Here is a 17,513-nt window from a genome sequence, read left to right as displayed (position 1 = left end):
TCATAAACAAACACACACTTACACATCTATGTTAAATTTGTAAGATATGATATTAAGTAAAGACAAATAAACAAGCATTTCTTGATCATTAAATGATCATTTCAAACAGGAAATTTTGGGTTGAGTTACTCTTTTAACAATGTTTATGAAATGAAAGAAGCTACTCTTGGAGAGATAACTGGACTGGAATATTTATTGTTAAATAAAATAATAATCTAGCCTGAATAAAATAAAAGTGAAACATTCACAGGGCTTGAAATTAACTTTTTTACTTGGTAGCACCGGTGCTCCCAACTTCAAATATTTAGGAGCACCAAAAAAATTTTAGGAGCACCAGAAAAAATTTAGGAGCACCCACCAAAAATGAATGTGCACAACTGCAAATTGTTTTTTAAGGGATTTATTGTATTTCAAAACAACATTAATAGGACTGACAAAAACCAGAAACAACTATCTAACTAATGCTGCGAAGACATTGATATTTGTGTGCAATAATTCCAAAATGAATGTCTAATAATTAGGCCATAGAATATTAATGATGATAAAAAAATGAAAAATAATAGTAACAATGAATTCCATTTCTCATTATGATGCTGCCTTGAATGTGCATGAATGTAGGTTATCTGCTATAAAAAGTCTGTTACTTTATGAAAAATAATTGTATAGTTTGCATCAAACAAAAATGAAGCATTGCAGTAAGAAATATTTATTTTGTACTGCTGTTTTTATATGCATGTCAATTTAATAAATAATATTTCTGCTACAAAACAAACAAAAGTTTATAATAAATCATTCAATTCAATGATGAAAGCTGCAAAGCAGTCATCTGTAAATAAATAAAAAAATAATATACACCTCAAAAAAGAATAGACAAAAGAAAGTAAGTAAAGTCTCACTTCTATCACTCTTTAAAAGTTTTGGTTTCAGTTTGTGTCAATTTAAATGTTCAGTCTGAGCTGATCTTCATGTTTCTGTGTTAGTGGAAAAGCTGGCGAGTCAGCCGACCCAATTTATGAGCAGGTTTCTTGCGCTAACCATCGGCGCAATACCGCTCTTTGTTATGAGCCGCAGTTTCAGTGTAAACTTAGTAAAGGCGAGCTTCTTTGGCGATGATATGTACAGTATTAGATTTGACTTTTAGCGGACATTTGCCTGCGGCAGGGAAGAGCATTTCAGCACGTTTTTACAAAAAATCAAAACAGGTCGCACTACAACCATTATCTGCAGTCGCACAAATGCTCCCATATATATTATGAGGTCGCATAGATTAATTTTCGGGCGCATATGCGACCAAAATGGTCGCAATTTTGAGCCCTGATTCAGTTTGCGAGAAGCTTATATTAAACTGTTTTCCCTATTAATGACAAATTTGAATAAGCAGAAAATGCTTTTGCAATTTATTCGCTACACTAAACATGTTTCCAGGTTACCTTGGCAGAACAAACTCTGTTAAAGAGCTGATAGAACTCAAACTCGTGAAAAGGAAGATTTTTGCGTATTTGTGCCAGTCTGTCAGAAAAAAATAGCTTTAAACACCTTAATATTTTAGAGAAGGTAGTTAATATTTGCATAACCAATGATTGATCTTATCCACCTATGACCCACCCATAAGTAAAAATGCAGCCTATTTTTTGATCACCTGAACAGCGCATTTACGGCAGCACCCGCTGATATAACTGAGAATTGATGTTCTCCTATTGCACTCTCTCATCCATGTGATGGAACTTTTGGGGAAGATCGGGGAAAAAACTAAACATAACAGACTTTCTGCGATGGTGTCATGAGGCGTCGCAGGCATGGTATCCTTTGTCATGAACAATGCCACATTGCATGAGAAGAAACGATTAAATCTTGTGTCACGACACCCATTTGTCGTTTACGAATCCCCACGACACCCTTCGTCAAGGAAATCATGCCAAAATTGTTTGATCTGACCAGGGCTTCAGGCGTCAAGGATAGATTTCTGCTTTGCATTAAATGCTAGAAAAAGATAGTCTAGTTGTAAGTGTCCAACTGTTATTTCAACTAAGGGCGTCACGATCCTCCAAATCCTCGATTCGATTACATTTTCGATTCTAAAAGCACGATTCGATTCGATTTTCGATTATGAATAATTAATTAATGACCAATTAATTATTTGTAGCCTACCGTTTAAACTACCTGACCTGGATGGTCTTTGTTTTACCCATAAACAAATCATACAGTAAATGAATAAAGGCAAGTTACACACATAATTACCACCTGTCAATCACTTTTTCTGCGGGACTCGTGAATAGGCACTGATCTGTGTCGTTATAATGGTGTCGGTAAAAAAGACGCACAACCAACAGGAACCAGCCAACAGTATCTGAGGTGTTCGCTAAAATGACTAAGTACAAGTGAGTGAAAGATTGAAGCAGTCCTCTGACTGCCTGGACCTGCTGTCTCGAGCGCATGGCAGTGTCTGTGTGGTCACGTGATGTGCATTTTTAGAGGTAGAGAGGAAGGAGGGCTGCTCAGAAATGCTACACGCCACTGTGGATGTCAAATCGTTGTCGTTCTAAAATGCCATTTAAAAACAAAGACAGTGTAAACAGGGCCTGAGTGTGTACTTTTCACGAGCGGATTTGCAACGGGGGGGGCGGAGGATCGCGATGCCGGTGTTGTCTATCGGACGAACCGTACGTAATACGTACATAGCAGAGCTTGCAAAACTGTGTTTTTTTGTCGACAACAAGAACGTTGTCAACATAACTCACTGGAAATCCAAAATGCTTACACACCGGCGACTTCATTGAAAGAGGAGAGGGTTTAAGTTCTGTCGACAGGTCTCCTGCTTCTGCAGTTTAACAAGCACTTCAACAAGCCTGTTTTTTTCCCACTTGGCAAGCCAAACTGACGTGACATGGGGGCGTGGCAGCATCGACGATTCTATTTTTTGATTCGATAATCGAAATTGAGCATAAATTTCGATCGATTTCGATTAAAAATCGAAATTGTGACACCCCTAACTTCAACTATAGTAATCATATTAAAATTGATAATTCTCTGTAATCTCCTAGTGGTTAACATTATACACAATTTAGCATTATGCAATTTATTATATAAATTAAAAAAAATAAAACAATGTTTTTTATAATTTTCAGTGAATAAAGGACAGGAAATTATTAAAATAATATTATTTTTTAAATAATTTAATATTGCAATCCGTCAATACACATACATATACATCTGTTATGCCATGCCATGGTGTGTTTCCTTCAAGTTTTTAAAGAGGCTGACTGTAGTATTGGTAACCTAGTAAACAAAAGTAAACAAGGCACGCATAACGGAGAGACTAGAGGTGTGAACTTATTCTGGTCTCAAGGTTCAGTTCGGTTACGATTATCATATCGATTCAGTTCAATCCAATTTTAAGGTGCATCACGATCCATTGACAATGCTTTCCACACACAATTTTTTCATTTTACTTCACAATAATAAAATTTTATCTTTTAATACAAGCAGTCAGATATATGAACGGACCATAAACTTTACCAGCTGAAAGAAAACACACCAGTTTTAATGTAAACAAAACTAAAGTACAGTCACAGAAGACAACAGGTGCATTTAGAACAAATGCACAAGATAACCCCTCTTACTTTTTGAGCACAGTCAAACAACTGATTAAATGCCTATAATTGGCTATTATGCTCATGCACTCAACAGAAATGTCTGTGATTGGCTCTAACGACAAGCACTGTTCACAGAGTGGTGATGCAGATAAGGTTATTTTCCTTCTACTTGTTTCTCACGTCAAACTTTAAAATGCACATTAACACAGGATGATGGAAACTAGTCACTCAGCTAGTCACTCTCATTAAGTGGCATATCAAGATGTTCCAATTACAAATCTTTTGATGTCCAAATGTTTCAGAAAGGTAGAAAAATAACAAATTAAGTTTAAAACTGGGTCGTTTTGAAATGTGAAATATTAATTTAATTATAGAGTAACACCTTATATGTGTAAATTTGAAAAACATTTGGATTGTCCATTTTATGACCCTATAAATCAACCACCACATGCACATTTAATTGATTCCTTACAGTCTGTTCAGAGTTCAGTGGGATTTTCTTGACAACCTGTGTTTTCTCCAGGAGTGCGAGTGTTTGGAGGTGGAGAAGACCCGGATGAGAGAGGAGATGAAGGAGTACAAGACTCGAGAGGCGCAGCAGCTACAGGATAACAGCGAGCTGGAGGAGGAGAATATCTCCCTGCAGAAACAAGTCTCAGTGCTTAAGGAGAACCAGGTGTGTGGGGAAAAAACGTGTTAGAGGTGTTCCGACAGATTCAGAGGAGGATTAAATTTAACTATTGTTTGTGTTGTTTTCTTTATATAACCAGCTGTTTTATCCATAAATGTGACATAATAGCCCTGTAATTGAGGGGCGTCAAACTCCTGCGGAGCTTAGCATCGACCTTAATTAATCTCACCTGATCCAGCTGATCAAGTCCTTTGAGCTTATTTGAAAACTACAGGTATGTGTTGGAACTAAACTGACAACACAAATTTTGCATTAAGGTTAAAACTAAATTTCACATTTGGTGTTTGCTGGACATAAGTCGCCCCTTATGGAATTTGGTTCACCAGAGATGTCTTGTGACTTTCAATGGGTTTTTCACAGCTGCTGTCACGGCAGCACAAATACTTCTGTTGTAGTCCTTCAGTCTCAGCTGGTTTTGTGACAAAGCCTTCCTTCTGAGGAGCTGCACAAGAGAAAGGTTTTATTCACTTCTCGCATGAATATTCAGAGTCACAGGCACTAGAACACCTCCTCTTTTAGACTACAAACCGGTTTGCTCAGTGTAAATTCAGGCCAATGTTGACATGTACAGGGGTATTTTATGAACTGAGTTTTCGCTGCTTTCATTTAAAAAAAAAAACTCCATCCACATGAAAACACAAAAACGCACTGTTGCATGTTAAGGGCACGCCGAATCAACAGGTAGAGATAAGAATACTTTTTATCAGACCCCCTTGTTTTTCACAATTTATTGTGTGATTTTTACTATTTATTTATTTATATATTTTTTGCAATAAAAATGACTGATTTTGTGGCAGTTATTCCCAGCAATTTGCGGACAATTTTGAAATGTACAAAATTATATATGTATATCTCTTATTCACCATATTAGGTAGCCTACTATGTTAGGTGTGCAATCCTGGCACAATGACACAAATCATAAAAATAAAGCTTCTTTATTTTGGTCTCTTGTCAAGACAAGATTTAAAACAGATCTAAAACGGTAGGGATTATGCCAAAGGAAGGTTGTATAACTCTTATTTTTATCCACGATCTTGCTTTTTCTTTTATTTCACTCCCCGGAGCATCTTACATCATCTAAGGTCTTACCCTACCATAATACACCTAAAACCCGAATTGTTGTAAAACTCATCAGTGGCAGGGAACTGTTTTCTCTCATTAACTGCAGGAAAAGAGTTGAATAAAAACATTTATCGGTTTGAAGCATACCATAATAAAATGATGTAATGATTGTGAGGACGCAGGTTAGACGTCGTTTTTTTGGAGACATTTAAATACATCACGTGCGCTGCGTATGCAATGTGTATAAATCATGTAAAACAATTAATTAAAAATTGAAATAAATCTAATTTGATTATATATTTGATGTTTTATTTTATAGATTATTTACATTTTTTGCAATTATTTTGAGTTTAAATTAAGAATTAAATTTTTTTTTTTTTTTACTTTTTGTTGATTTTGCATTGGATTCAGCGATCGCGGAATCGCGAAAAACTTCTGGGGGGTTCTGTTTTATGTTGGGTTCACACCAGACAGTGAAGTTTTTGCGAGTATATTGCATACAGGTCAATGCAAGCTGGATAACCATCCCGCTGGGTAAACCACGTGGAATATGGGATGCGTTTGCCACGCTGGCCAATGCTGGAAAGTAAAAAACAGCGCTCACACTGATGTCATGAGGTGAAATCTCTGTATTGGAAAATCCCTATCCGGTTGTGGAAAATCTTCACCCTGGCAGGTTTTCTAAGTTTTCAGAATGGTTCTGTTTTCGATCTCCTGACACTGCTTTATCATGCGATAGGAAAAAGTGTGGTTTTAAAATACCAGTGATCCATGTGGACAGTTTCTCAGACACTGAATACACAAATCAGCAGAGTAGTTCTTATGAGTTGATTCGGAAACTATAGGCATAGTGAGTAAACAAATAAATGTGTTTTTGAGTTAATGTCAGCAGTTATGGACAAAGCATCTTTTTGGGATTAACGCTGCCATGTGACACTGTGACAGTGCTTATGTTTGGTTCCATTTGGTGTGTAATTGATTAGGAAGTAATTGTTGATATAATGTGTAGTGTCAAAAATGTGTAGAAAGTTGCAATGTGGACATTTCCAGTGAAGTCCAGTGGTTTTCAATTTTGTTCCTGTGGACTCACTGCTTCAGGGCTTATTTGTGCCAGAACACCTCTAAAATCTGATCCGACACCTTCCAAACCCCAACCCCATCTCGTAAAATGTATGGGGTTCAACTTGTGTTTTCACTATCTAAAGCTCCTATACGTTTTTGCACTACCTTTTTATAAAAGCCTACTTTCTCTTGGCTTCGCAGCTGACCGCAAGAGAAACATTAAACAATTATTTTATTTAGTCTAAACGACTAAGAAAAACTACACTACATACTGTACTCCAAGAGGACAAAATGACAGGTCTAAACTGGCTGCAAAATATATGTACACCATTGGTAATTGTTAATCAAGAGAGGGAGAAGCAGATTTTACTAGTCAGTGGGTGCACATGGCTCCTGAATAGCATGAAAGTAAGAGAAACTGTGGATGTCTTTTTTTTAACCCATTGAAAAGCAACAGTGTATAGCCGTGTCATAATAAATAAAATTGTTAATTAAATCATGTATTGTTTGTCGCATATAGTTAAATATTTTTGTGATGTGGGTAAAGGGTGTGTTTCGATCAGGCTACCACCACAAGTATATTTCAAACCTGTGGTAAGCACTGAGTTGATGAGTTGTAATAACGACATAAGGTACGTTCATCTCACTTTCATCGACACAAGATGGAGTTTTACATACTTCTGATAAAATGCAAAAACAATGCAGTTTTGCTTACAGAATAGTCTCTGATTTTGCATCCATGAATTCCGCCCACTGACCTATATATAATAAGATTTGTAATGGGATGTATAATTCTCTTATGTTGTTTAGTGATTTTGCAATGTTTCTCACTGACATGGCCCCAACTCTGGAACTCTTAAGCTTAAAAAAATTGTTTCCCACTCGTGATAATAATTTAGTGGTGATGTTCATGTACGTTCAACTTGTAAATATGATTTAGTAACTGAAGATAAACCCGATAAAATATAAATATTTTATCGTCAAGGCAAGGTGTCATTTAAGTAAAGCTATAAAATTAAAATGAAAAAACACAACAAACTCAAGAGTTTCTTAAATGACTCTATAATAAAGCACGACCTAAATGTAATTACTGCAAGACTGCTCCTACAAAGAAACAGATTTTGTTGGAATGTAGAAGTTTGAATAATATTAGACAAAATTTTTATCAGGAGAGTACTTTGATGGATATTTTTAAAAAGGTACCACTTGAAAAAATCTTACATTATTTAACAAAATATTGAACTGAAAAATCATATTTAACTTTGAATATATTTTTTGTGAATTTTATTTATTTCTCTGTCTTATTATTTTCTTATTTGTCTTAGTAACTTTTTGTTGTAATACAAATTAGTTTTTATCTTGTAATATTTTTATGTATGTCCATTTTTCCATGAAATAGCCATGAGTTGCTGATGTGGCAATAAATAAATATTAAATAAATAATAAAATTTTTTTTTAAATGAACATTCAAAGAGCATGAAAAATACAAGCGACTTTAAAGTGTTAATATACAATTTAATTAAAGTATGTAAATATGATACATACCCAATCAAGTCCTTTTGCATTTATTATGCCTTTTTTGTACAAAACGATCAGAGCTACACACAGACAATCACATACTTTACATTTTTGCTCTTGTGTTTGCAGGTGGAGTTTGAGTCTGTGAAGTTGGAGTTGACCCATAAAGATGAGGAGCTGGAGCTGATGAGGGCCCAGCTGGAAGAGGCTGGCCGTCTCCGGGAGATTGCAGAGCACCAGCTGGATGAAGCACTTGAGGCCCTGAAAGAGGAGAGAGAGCAGAAGAACAGCCTGAGACGAGAAGTTGCAGCACTCACCCTCAACCCCTTCGACTCTATTAGCCACTTAGAAATACAGCTGAATGACAGCCGGGATGGAGAGAAGGACAGAGAGGAAGGAGAGGAGGATGAAGAAATGGACAGTGGGTATAATAACTCCAAAGGTATGGAGAGAAACAGGTGCTCCACACCTAGAAACAGTGAAGTGTTCCTCAGACCCCAAGCTCCTGGGCTGGTCTCTGACCTGCTGAGCGAGCTGCACCTGTCAGACAGCCAGAAACTCAAGCAACAGCTGATACAGGTGAGAGAAACTGCTTCCTACATGCTTCTTTTTTCATTTTCTTTGGGTTTTTTGGTTTTCTCTCCGTCTTTCCTGGTCTTATTTTGCATACGCACTGACATGCAAATTTAGCTTTTCAGATTAGACATCAGATGCCGGTTTCTTTCTGAATAATTACTTTGCTAACCTGTTGTAATAAAAGATCCTGGTTCCGTTCTGCGTATACAGATATGTGCCAAAAATAGAATATCAAGGGAAAGTCCATTCATTTCAATAATTTGTTTCAAAAATGGAAACGTGTGTGTCATATTAGTTCACTACACACAAAGTGAAATATTTTAACTTTAAGCCTTCATTTGTTTCAATTGTAATGAATATGAATTAAAGATGAATAAACTCGTATCAAATGTTTCACAAAATTAGAATATCATGACAAAGTTCAACATTGTAGGCTCCCTGTGTCTCAATCTAGTCTGCTAATTAATGCAAAGCCTTGAAATTATCTGGCCTAGTAGGCTTTAGAATCATGGGGAAGACTTCTGACTTGACTGTTGTGCAGAAGACCTTCATTGTATTTCTCCATAAAGAGAAACAGTCTCAAAAGGCCATTGCAAAGAAGCTGGATGCTCTCAGAGAGCAGTACAGAAGTATATTATAGAGTGTTAAGAGAGGAAAAATGTGTCTGGAAAAGGTGCACAAGTATGACTGCAGCCTTGAGACCATTGTCAAGGAAGGGCAACTAAGGCTGGCGTCAGAGCATCAAGATCCACCACTTACAGACGGCTGCATGAGATGGGCTACAGCTTAAAGTCCAGTGTGAAGTTTCCACAGTCATTGATGGTTTGGGGAGCCATGTCACACAGTATCTTGGTTTGTGTCCAAGATTGTTGTCTTTAATCATATCTACAGTCAACGCAGCTTCATACCAGGATGTTTTAGAGCACTTCATGCTTCCTGCTGCTGACAATCTTTTTGAAGATGATGACACATTGCCAAAGCTACAATGAGGACCATGGTAAGGACCATGGTAATCCTGTTCTTAATTGGCCAGGAAACTTACCTGACTTACACCCCACTGAACATCTATTGGCTATTGTCAAAAGAAGGATGACAGTCCCCAAATTTATCGACCTTCAGCTTGTCTGCAAAGCAACTTGGGCTACCATAACACCTCAACTGTCTCAAAGGCTGATCACCTCCACAGTCGCCTCCATGCCATACCACCTTGATGCTGTAATTAGTGCAAAAGGCAGAGCAACAAAGCACTGAGGACAAAATACAGTACATTAACACACTTTACAGAAGGCCAACATGTGTTTAAGATCCTTTTTTTATTGGTCACATGAAATATTCTTATTTTGTCCAACACTATATGGCTGATTCCAGCGTTATGGACGTGACATTTGCAGTAAAAAAATGAAACGTATATTCTCAGAGCAGGTATATGTTAACAGTATATTGAAATATATGTTTATATTTTTCTTACCCCTTAACCATGGAGTTCAGGCATCAAAAAAATATTAGTCTATGCAGGTGTTTTATATTAAAAATGACGGCAAAAGGAATGCATTACGGACGTGACAAAAAAAGACATGAGTTTTGTGAGTTGACATACTTTGTGAAAATTCTGTGAATGAAAATGCAGAAGCCAAAAAAATATATAACAGTCAAAAGGATAAGGGTTGGCTCTGCATGGGACATATATAATTAATTTTATTTAGTTTTTCATTTTTGCATTAATGAGGAAAAACCTTTTTTAATGAGTCCGTAACCTAATCGTTACGGACGTGACTTGTCTTCGTTACGGACGTGACTGCTCTGAAATTGACAGTTGACACATTATGAAAATCAGATAAATACTTTCAAAACTTGACCAAAGACCTATTTGTGGATATCTGTTTGGGTGTGTAAACCAATAAACTTTAACCTCTGAGACATCTGAATGGTAAGGTTGCACAATTAATCAAACTTAAATAGATATCACCTTGTTATATTTAATTCGTATTATGGCATGTGTGTTGTTAAAGGTTAACGCACGTTTGAATGTTCAAAACTCAATTCGGTAACAATGTTGCATGCTAACATGGTACTTTTATACTCTGAATAATATAGAATTTATAATAAACATAATCAGCTATAATGGGCCTATGTTTAGCAGGCTCCTAAAGTTAGTGTTTCAGACAAACTTGAATTAAATCATTGCCCGACTGTTGCGCAAGACCGTGTCTACGTGAAGAATATTTAAAATCTAGTTTTGTCACAGATATGGCAATATTATATTTGACAAAGTTTATTTTAGTTTATTCTAGTTAATGTGTTAGTTGATGGAATAAATAATTTAATTTCTCCACTCGCGCTTGCTTTCTTTTTCTCGTCGGCAGTCACTTCAGGACAGGTTGCAAAAGGTTCATACGCACCAGGGTGAGAGAGAAAACTTTAAAACTTAAGAAAGGTTTTGTGTAGGCTATGTTAAACAAGCATAGAAAAATAGTCATTGGTTGTAGGCATGTACGATGGATGACTATAATGTTTATATTTTTAGGCTATAGTTCATAACCGATTGTGTAAAATATTGAATTAAATATTTACAGCTGCAGGTCCTATCGATTTTCTAACAAATTTAATACTCATATAATGTAGTTAAAGCTTAGATCAATATCAAGATTTTATTCTTATTTTATTCTTATTCTTATTAAAATAATTTTAATAAGCACTCAAGCGCATTTGCCGGGTGCTGGAAATCTTTGAAAATGTTTCAATTTTAATGTAGGCTATAGCCAATTTTCAAGCTTTGAAAGTGCTTAGATTTTGGATAAAGGGCTTGGAAAATGAATAGTGTCGCTTTGGAAATGTATCTTTATAAATAGTTATTTAATTAATGGAATAAAAAACATATTTATGCTCTGCATGAAATGAAAACTTCGCTGTGGCCTGACCCGCGGCGTGCGCATTTTGAGCAGTGGGAAAAGACCAAATGCATGGAGGTTATTGATTATGCGCCTTGCGCGCCTCGCGTTTTGTCATTGCGCGCTTTGTGCGCTCCAGAAGAAAAGCATGTTACCTCAGTCTTTCATTCTTCAATCAAACGAAAGCAGAGGCGGGGTTTCCTTGGAGGTGACAGCAGTGTCAAGATGACTACGGCGAACTTTTTAATGACGGAGAGACTTGTGGTCGCTGTTTTAAGTCATCCAAAGTTGTATGACTTTACAAATCTTGAATTTCATAATGTTATTTAAAAAATTCAATTATGAAAACATTGACAGCAACACTCGCGCACAATAGACCAGCTGATTCAGTTGTTATCTATAGTGACATTCAAAAGAGCACCGTGCTCCTTTTCTTCTTGTCAACATAAAATGCATTGTGGAGCGCCTCACGTCTCTGGAATGAAGAAGCGCGTTCGTTGTGATCGGCTTTTATGAGCAACACATATTTGTTAACTCGCATGACAGTAACACGTGCAAACACACGTGCTTACAGATGTTTTTTGCCAAAAAAGCAAAATGAAAGAAGAATATTCTGGCCACAGTTTGACACAGGAGTTGACGAACCAGCGCTGATCCTGGTCGTCTGTGCTGCCTGGAGCCGCGTCATAAACTCAACTAGGCATATTCATGATTTAGTGCAGACTACAATCAACAAACCACCCTTTTTCCATTTGGAAAATAACAGTTATTAATAGTTCTTATATACATTTTAAATAGCCTAATCTACAAATCAAACAAAGACAAATATTTTATAACTTCGCACCAAACTGATGCTTTCATTTTACAGCTTATAAAACATGTATGCAAATTAATGCAGTATCACATGTAAATAACAAAATTGTTATATGCTTAGCCTATACTTTAAAAAATGTATAGGTTCAAAGCCGTATGGTTCATTGTCATTATCTTGCACTATAGGCAGCGCGTGCGCACATAAACCGCAAGTAAGACGGAGGAAATAGGTTAAGTCATTATGGCCAATTATGGCAATATGTGAAATGTTGTTTTCTTATTAAACATTTATTTCTGAAATGTTACTAAAGTGGTTTATAGTTAAATGAAATGTTCAGTTCTTGATATAACATATGGATGTTATGTAATGTAAGTCAGCAATTGTAATGCAGCATCATAATGAACAAATATGCGCTAGTCATTGGCTTATATTAATAAGGAGTTCAAAAATGGTCACGTCCGTAACGCAAAATTGTGGTTGTTTAGAGCAAAGACCTGAGATGAGTTGGCGATCATAATTAGTATGGACATATTTTGGCTTTGTATACAAAGTTTCATTTTATTTGTTATAATATTTATTCCACAATATAAACTTTTTCATTAAATCGTTACGGACGTGACACGTGACCGAAGCTGCGTGATGTCTTAAATATGTAGCTCATAAATCAAAAGGGCAATAATGTTATGAAAAAGTAAGGGTAATTATTTATACTACAGACTCCAATCCTTCTGCAGAATGATTACTGTTAACATAAAGCATGGAAAAGGTGAGTCTTTAACCCCTTTTTTGAAAGCACGAAAAGTGGTTGGATGATAATGAAAATTACCATTGGCACAATCCTCATATTTCATGGATAAACAAAACAATTTCCTTAAAAATTCAACAAGAGCACATCATAACAATAAAATATAGACCTTAATAAGCAAATTGAAATAGGTTTTGTTATTTTGGTCAAAAGTTTATTTTTTCATGATAAGGTTGACATTTTCATGGAATTGCTCATATATATATATATATATTTTTTTTTAATCTTAAATCATAAAAATGTATACATATGACGACTTGAAATATTTCACATTGTGTGTAGTGAACTAATATAACACAAGTTTCACTTTTTGAAACAAATTATTGAAATAAATGGACTTTCCCTCGATATTAAATTTTTTTTGGCACACACATGCATGTTCTAACTTGTGAATTAGGTCATTAAAGTTAGGTACCTGTATATAATAATATATGACAGGGATTAATGAAGGTTGCCGACTAAAGTCTATCTTTTCAGATCTCACCTTAAACCAAAAATTCAAATGATGTAAAACATGGTTTTTATTTTTAACTTGGCAGTTTCATCTGACATATGAACATCGCTTCCTGTTTCATATTCCACTTCCTCCTCAAGCTGTACATTTTTCTACATCAAGTTTTATTAATTGGAAATATGTAATCATTGATTTTTCTGTATGTTTAAGTATGTTTATCTGGATGTTTTTTACGATATGTTAGGACCAGTGTTGGGGAAAGTTACTTTTGAAAGTAGAGCATTACAATATTGAGTTACTCCCCCAAAAAAGTAACTAATTGCTGTACTTAGTTACTTGTTATGGAAAGTAATGCGCTATATTTCTTTTGCGGTTTCCTTGCCTGGCTGAGGTTTGATCTCTTTCAGAAATTGTTATAAAGAAGAGAATTTCCTCAATAATAAAAGCAGTAACCTTTTTTTTTTTTGTCTAATTAATTGGTTTACCTGGAGAACGGGAACTGATGTCAATCATTTGTTGTTTAGCTGAAGGTAACGTTATTCAATGTGGTGTTTCTTGCAGTTGACAAGTTTTACTTGTTACATGTAATCTACACTTAACAACAATCCACTTTCTTTCTTCGATAAGTTTTAAAATAACAAGAATCGATTGCAAAAATGTAAGTCTTCAGCCTGCCATTGTTTCTGTTTCTAACTGAAGGTTTACATTAATATTTAGTAAATATACGGGAAGTTAAAATCTTGCCAGTGTTTCTAGTTGAAACCTAAAGTGGTTATAAGGTCTTAAAATGTATGGAAAGAGTCTTACAAAGGTCTTAAAAACTGATTCCTGTATATATGCTGTGCGAAAAAAAGAGACCTGATGCTGATGAGTGCGAGCCGACTGTTTTTTCCCTTGCAGCACGATTTCTCGTTGAATATATGAATAAACCTAAGATACATTTTTTTTCCGCAGTATATATTTTAAAGCCAATTAAGCTAGGTAAAAAGTAATTCTTGTTTCATTTTTCTAAATAAAACTCTAATAATATTTCTTATTTTTAAAAGTAACGTGTTACTTTACTTGTTACTTAATAAAAGTGATGTTATTACGCAACATGTGTTACTTATAACTAGGGCCATACAGAATCTGCTGAATTTTTTTGTTATTTCTGTGTAGAATTTTGTGGATAATCTGCCGACTTATGTGGAAGGATTTTGGGAGTATCGTTAAAAACTTAATACAGGAAATATAAAATAATACATTTTTGACTCTTGTTTAATGTTTACAATGCAAATCCAATTAGATCCACTTATACATTGGTGAACAAAGCAAGTCGCTCATGTAATATATCTCCTAAAAGACAGAAAATATTACTTTACAAACCGTATTGTAAATAAATCATATGAACATTTTTATATTATTACGTCAATGATATTACTCAAATTCATTAAAAAACTGAATAAATTTAAATATACACAGTTACACAAGTAAATAAATAGACTCAATGATAGGCTAAAAATCTGTGGACTTTTGCATGCACAGATTTTGTGTGGGCCTACTTGTAATGCATTTCCCCCCAACACTGAGAATGGAAACCAACCAAATTATGATATATTTTTTTTTTTTTTAAAGTTTTACATTATGCAATTGTTTTACAGAGATTTAGTTTGTTTGTTAGTCTATTCAGTGCCATTTTGAGTATTTGATTTTAATTGTCCGATTGGAATAAATCTCTTGAAGATTATTCATGATATTGATATTTTGTTGACCCATGTCCAGGTGGAGAGAGAGAAAGCCACCCTGAGCAGCACTGTGCATGAGCTCCAGCAGCAGTTAGTCCAGTCTAAAGATGCCTTCAGTGAGCAACAGGAGAAGATGGATCAACTGACTCAACATTTGGAGAACCTTCAGAACATGATCACTAAAAGGTCTGCTGAAGATGGAAATCGAATGAGCTCGTCCCCTACATCCCAAGATCCAGAAAATGGCATCAACTACTATGAAGTGGACACAAAAAGCACAGAAGTATTAGAATGCCGAATGCAAGCGGCCAATGAGGAGCTTGCACGTCTACATGTGAAGCTTAAAGATGCTGAAAAACGCTATAAAACCCTGGAGGAGCGATGTAAGCTGGAGAAACAACGTTGGAGAGGCGAGGCGCAAGATCTCGCTGATCAGATTCGCCAGTGTATTACTGCTAGCCGACAAGACCAGGAGAGAATAGGACAGTTGGAGAGAGAAATTGGTGCTACGCGGAAGGTTGCCACCGACTCTGAGGGCCACTTGAGTGCTGCACAGGAAGAGCTTCTGGCCTTCTCCGAGGATCTAGCCAACCTTTATCATCACGTGTGTGTTAGTAACAACCTCACGCCCAGTCGAGTTACACTGGATTACTATCGCGAAGGTGCCCAAGCAGTGAGAACACAAAACCATCAGCTGCCACACCACTACCGTGGATCCTTGCGCAGACAAAGGCGATCTGGTGAAGTGTTAGACCCTAACAGCACAGGAAGTGGAGATGCACCCTCTAACTGTGGAAGTTGTCCCGGATCTCCTACACTAGACTTCAGGGACCCAACCAATGTGCGCAACCTGGTGGCAGTCATACGCTGTCAGATTAAGCATTTGCAGGTATGTCTAGCATCTGTATGTACAATAATTGGAAGGCAGAAGATGCACAATGGTTTTCACTTAAAGGTCCCGTGAAGTACTTTGAAATATGCATTTTTATTCGATGTTTGGTGTAATCTCAACGGAAACACAGTTATATGTAGTGTAGCTCCTCCTTTTTTTTTTTTTTTTTTTTTTTTTTAATTAATGGGTATAGAATAATTTTTAAACGGGTCCTAATTTTCTACATCCATGTAAATCTACCCAATCTGGCCAATACCCATTCATTCATGAATAATCCAACTCAAGACTTTTAACAAAAGTTTTATTTATTAGCTCTTTATACCAAATATGGTTTAATTGTGTTCCTTACAATAACAATTTGTTTGAAAGTTTTCTATCATGCATTTATAACTACCTTGTGAGGACGCTGACTTGGACACACTGTTGTAAATACATTTAGTTTATTTATAGTTTTAAAAGTTATCGATTTTTTTAAAAGAAAAGTTATAGTGAAAAATATATTACATTTGACTTGGTGAAACCTGTAGAAACCACGTTATATTGAAACGAATATCACATTTGACTTGGTGAAACCTACAGAAACCATGTTTTATTGAAAAATATATCACATTTGACATGGTCAAATCTCATGAAACCACGTTATAATGAAAAATATGACACATTTGACTTGGTGGAACCTCCAGAAACTATGTTATATTAAAAAATATGATGCATTTGACTTGGTGGAACTTGCAGAAACCCCATTATATTGAAAAATATATCACAATTGACTTGCATTGAAAAATATATCCCATTTGACTTGATGAAACCTGCGGAAACCCCATTACATTGAAAAATATATCACATTTGACTTGGTGAAACCTGCCGAAACCACATTAAATTGAAAAAGATATCACATTTGACTTGGTGGAACCTCCAGAAACCATGTTATATTTAAAAAATATGATACATTTGACTTGGTGGAACCTGCCGAAACCCCATTATATTGAAAAATATATCACAATTGACTTACATTGAAAAATATATCACATTTGACTTGGTGAAACCTGCAGAAACCCAGTTATATTGAAAAATATATCACAATTGACTTGGTAAAACCTGCAGCAACTCTGTTATATAGACAAATATATCACATTTGACTTGGTGAAACCTGCATAAACCCCGTTATATTGAACAATTTCTCACATTTGACTAGACATTGAAACCTGCAGAAACCCTATTTTCACCTTTCTTCAGTGTGTAATTTTGTCTTTTAAGAATAAAAATCATCCTCAGCTGTCCTAAGTGTTATTCTGGAAACGTACCAGTTTCATTTCAGCACTACTTAGTTTTCAACACAATTTTAAGAAATGTAGCTATTCATCATGTTCAACTGAGACGGGGGACGGTCAACACAACAGCGTCTTAAGATGCAGACAGATTTATTTGACTTTG

At 35.6% G+C, this 17,513-nt stretch overlaps 1 protein-coding gene across 1 annotated transcript in view; it reads left to right on the top strand.

Moving 5' to 3' along the window:
* zgc:162200 overlaps positions 1-17,513 on the top strand; it is a 45,397-nt gene that overhangs the window by 14,039 nt on the left and 13,845 nt on the right. The window contains exons 4-6 of the mRNA NM_001083548.1: positions 4,117-4,269; positions 8,056-8,505; positions 15,225-16,076. Of these exons, the coding sequence (NP_001077017.1) occupies positions 4,117-4,269; positions 8,056-8,505; positions 15,225-16,076 (1,455 nt within the window). The remainder of the gene's footprint in view (positions 1-4,116; positions 4,270-8,055; positions 8,506-15,224; positions 16,077-17,513) is intronic.

Source organism: Danio rerio, chromosome 8 (genome assembly GCF_049306965.1).
Source record: "Danio rerio strain Tuebingen ecotype United States chromosome 8, GRCz12tu, whole genome shotgun sequence".
Classification (NCBI taxonomy): Eukaryota; Metazoa; Chordata; class Actinopteri; order Cypriniformes; family Danionidae; genus Danio; species Danio rerio.
Note: the sequence above shows the minus strand (reverse complement) of the source record. Positions and strands in the feature narration are given on the sequence as shown.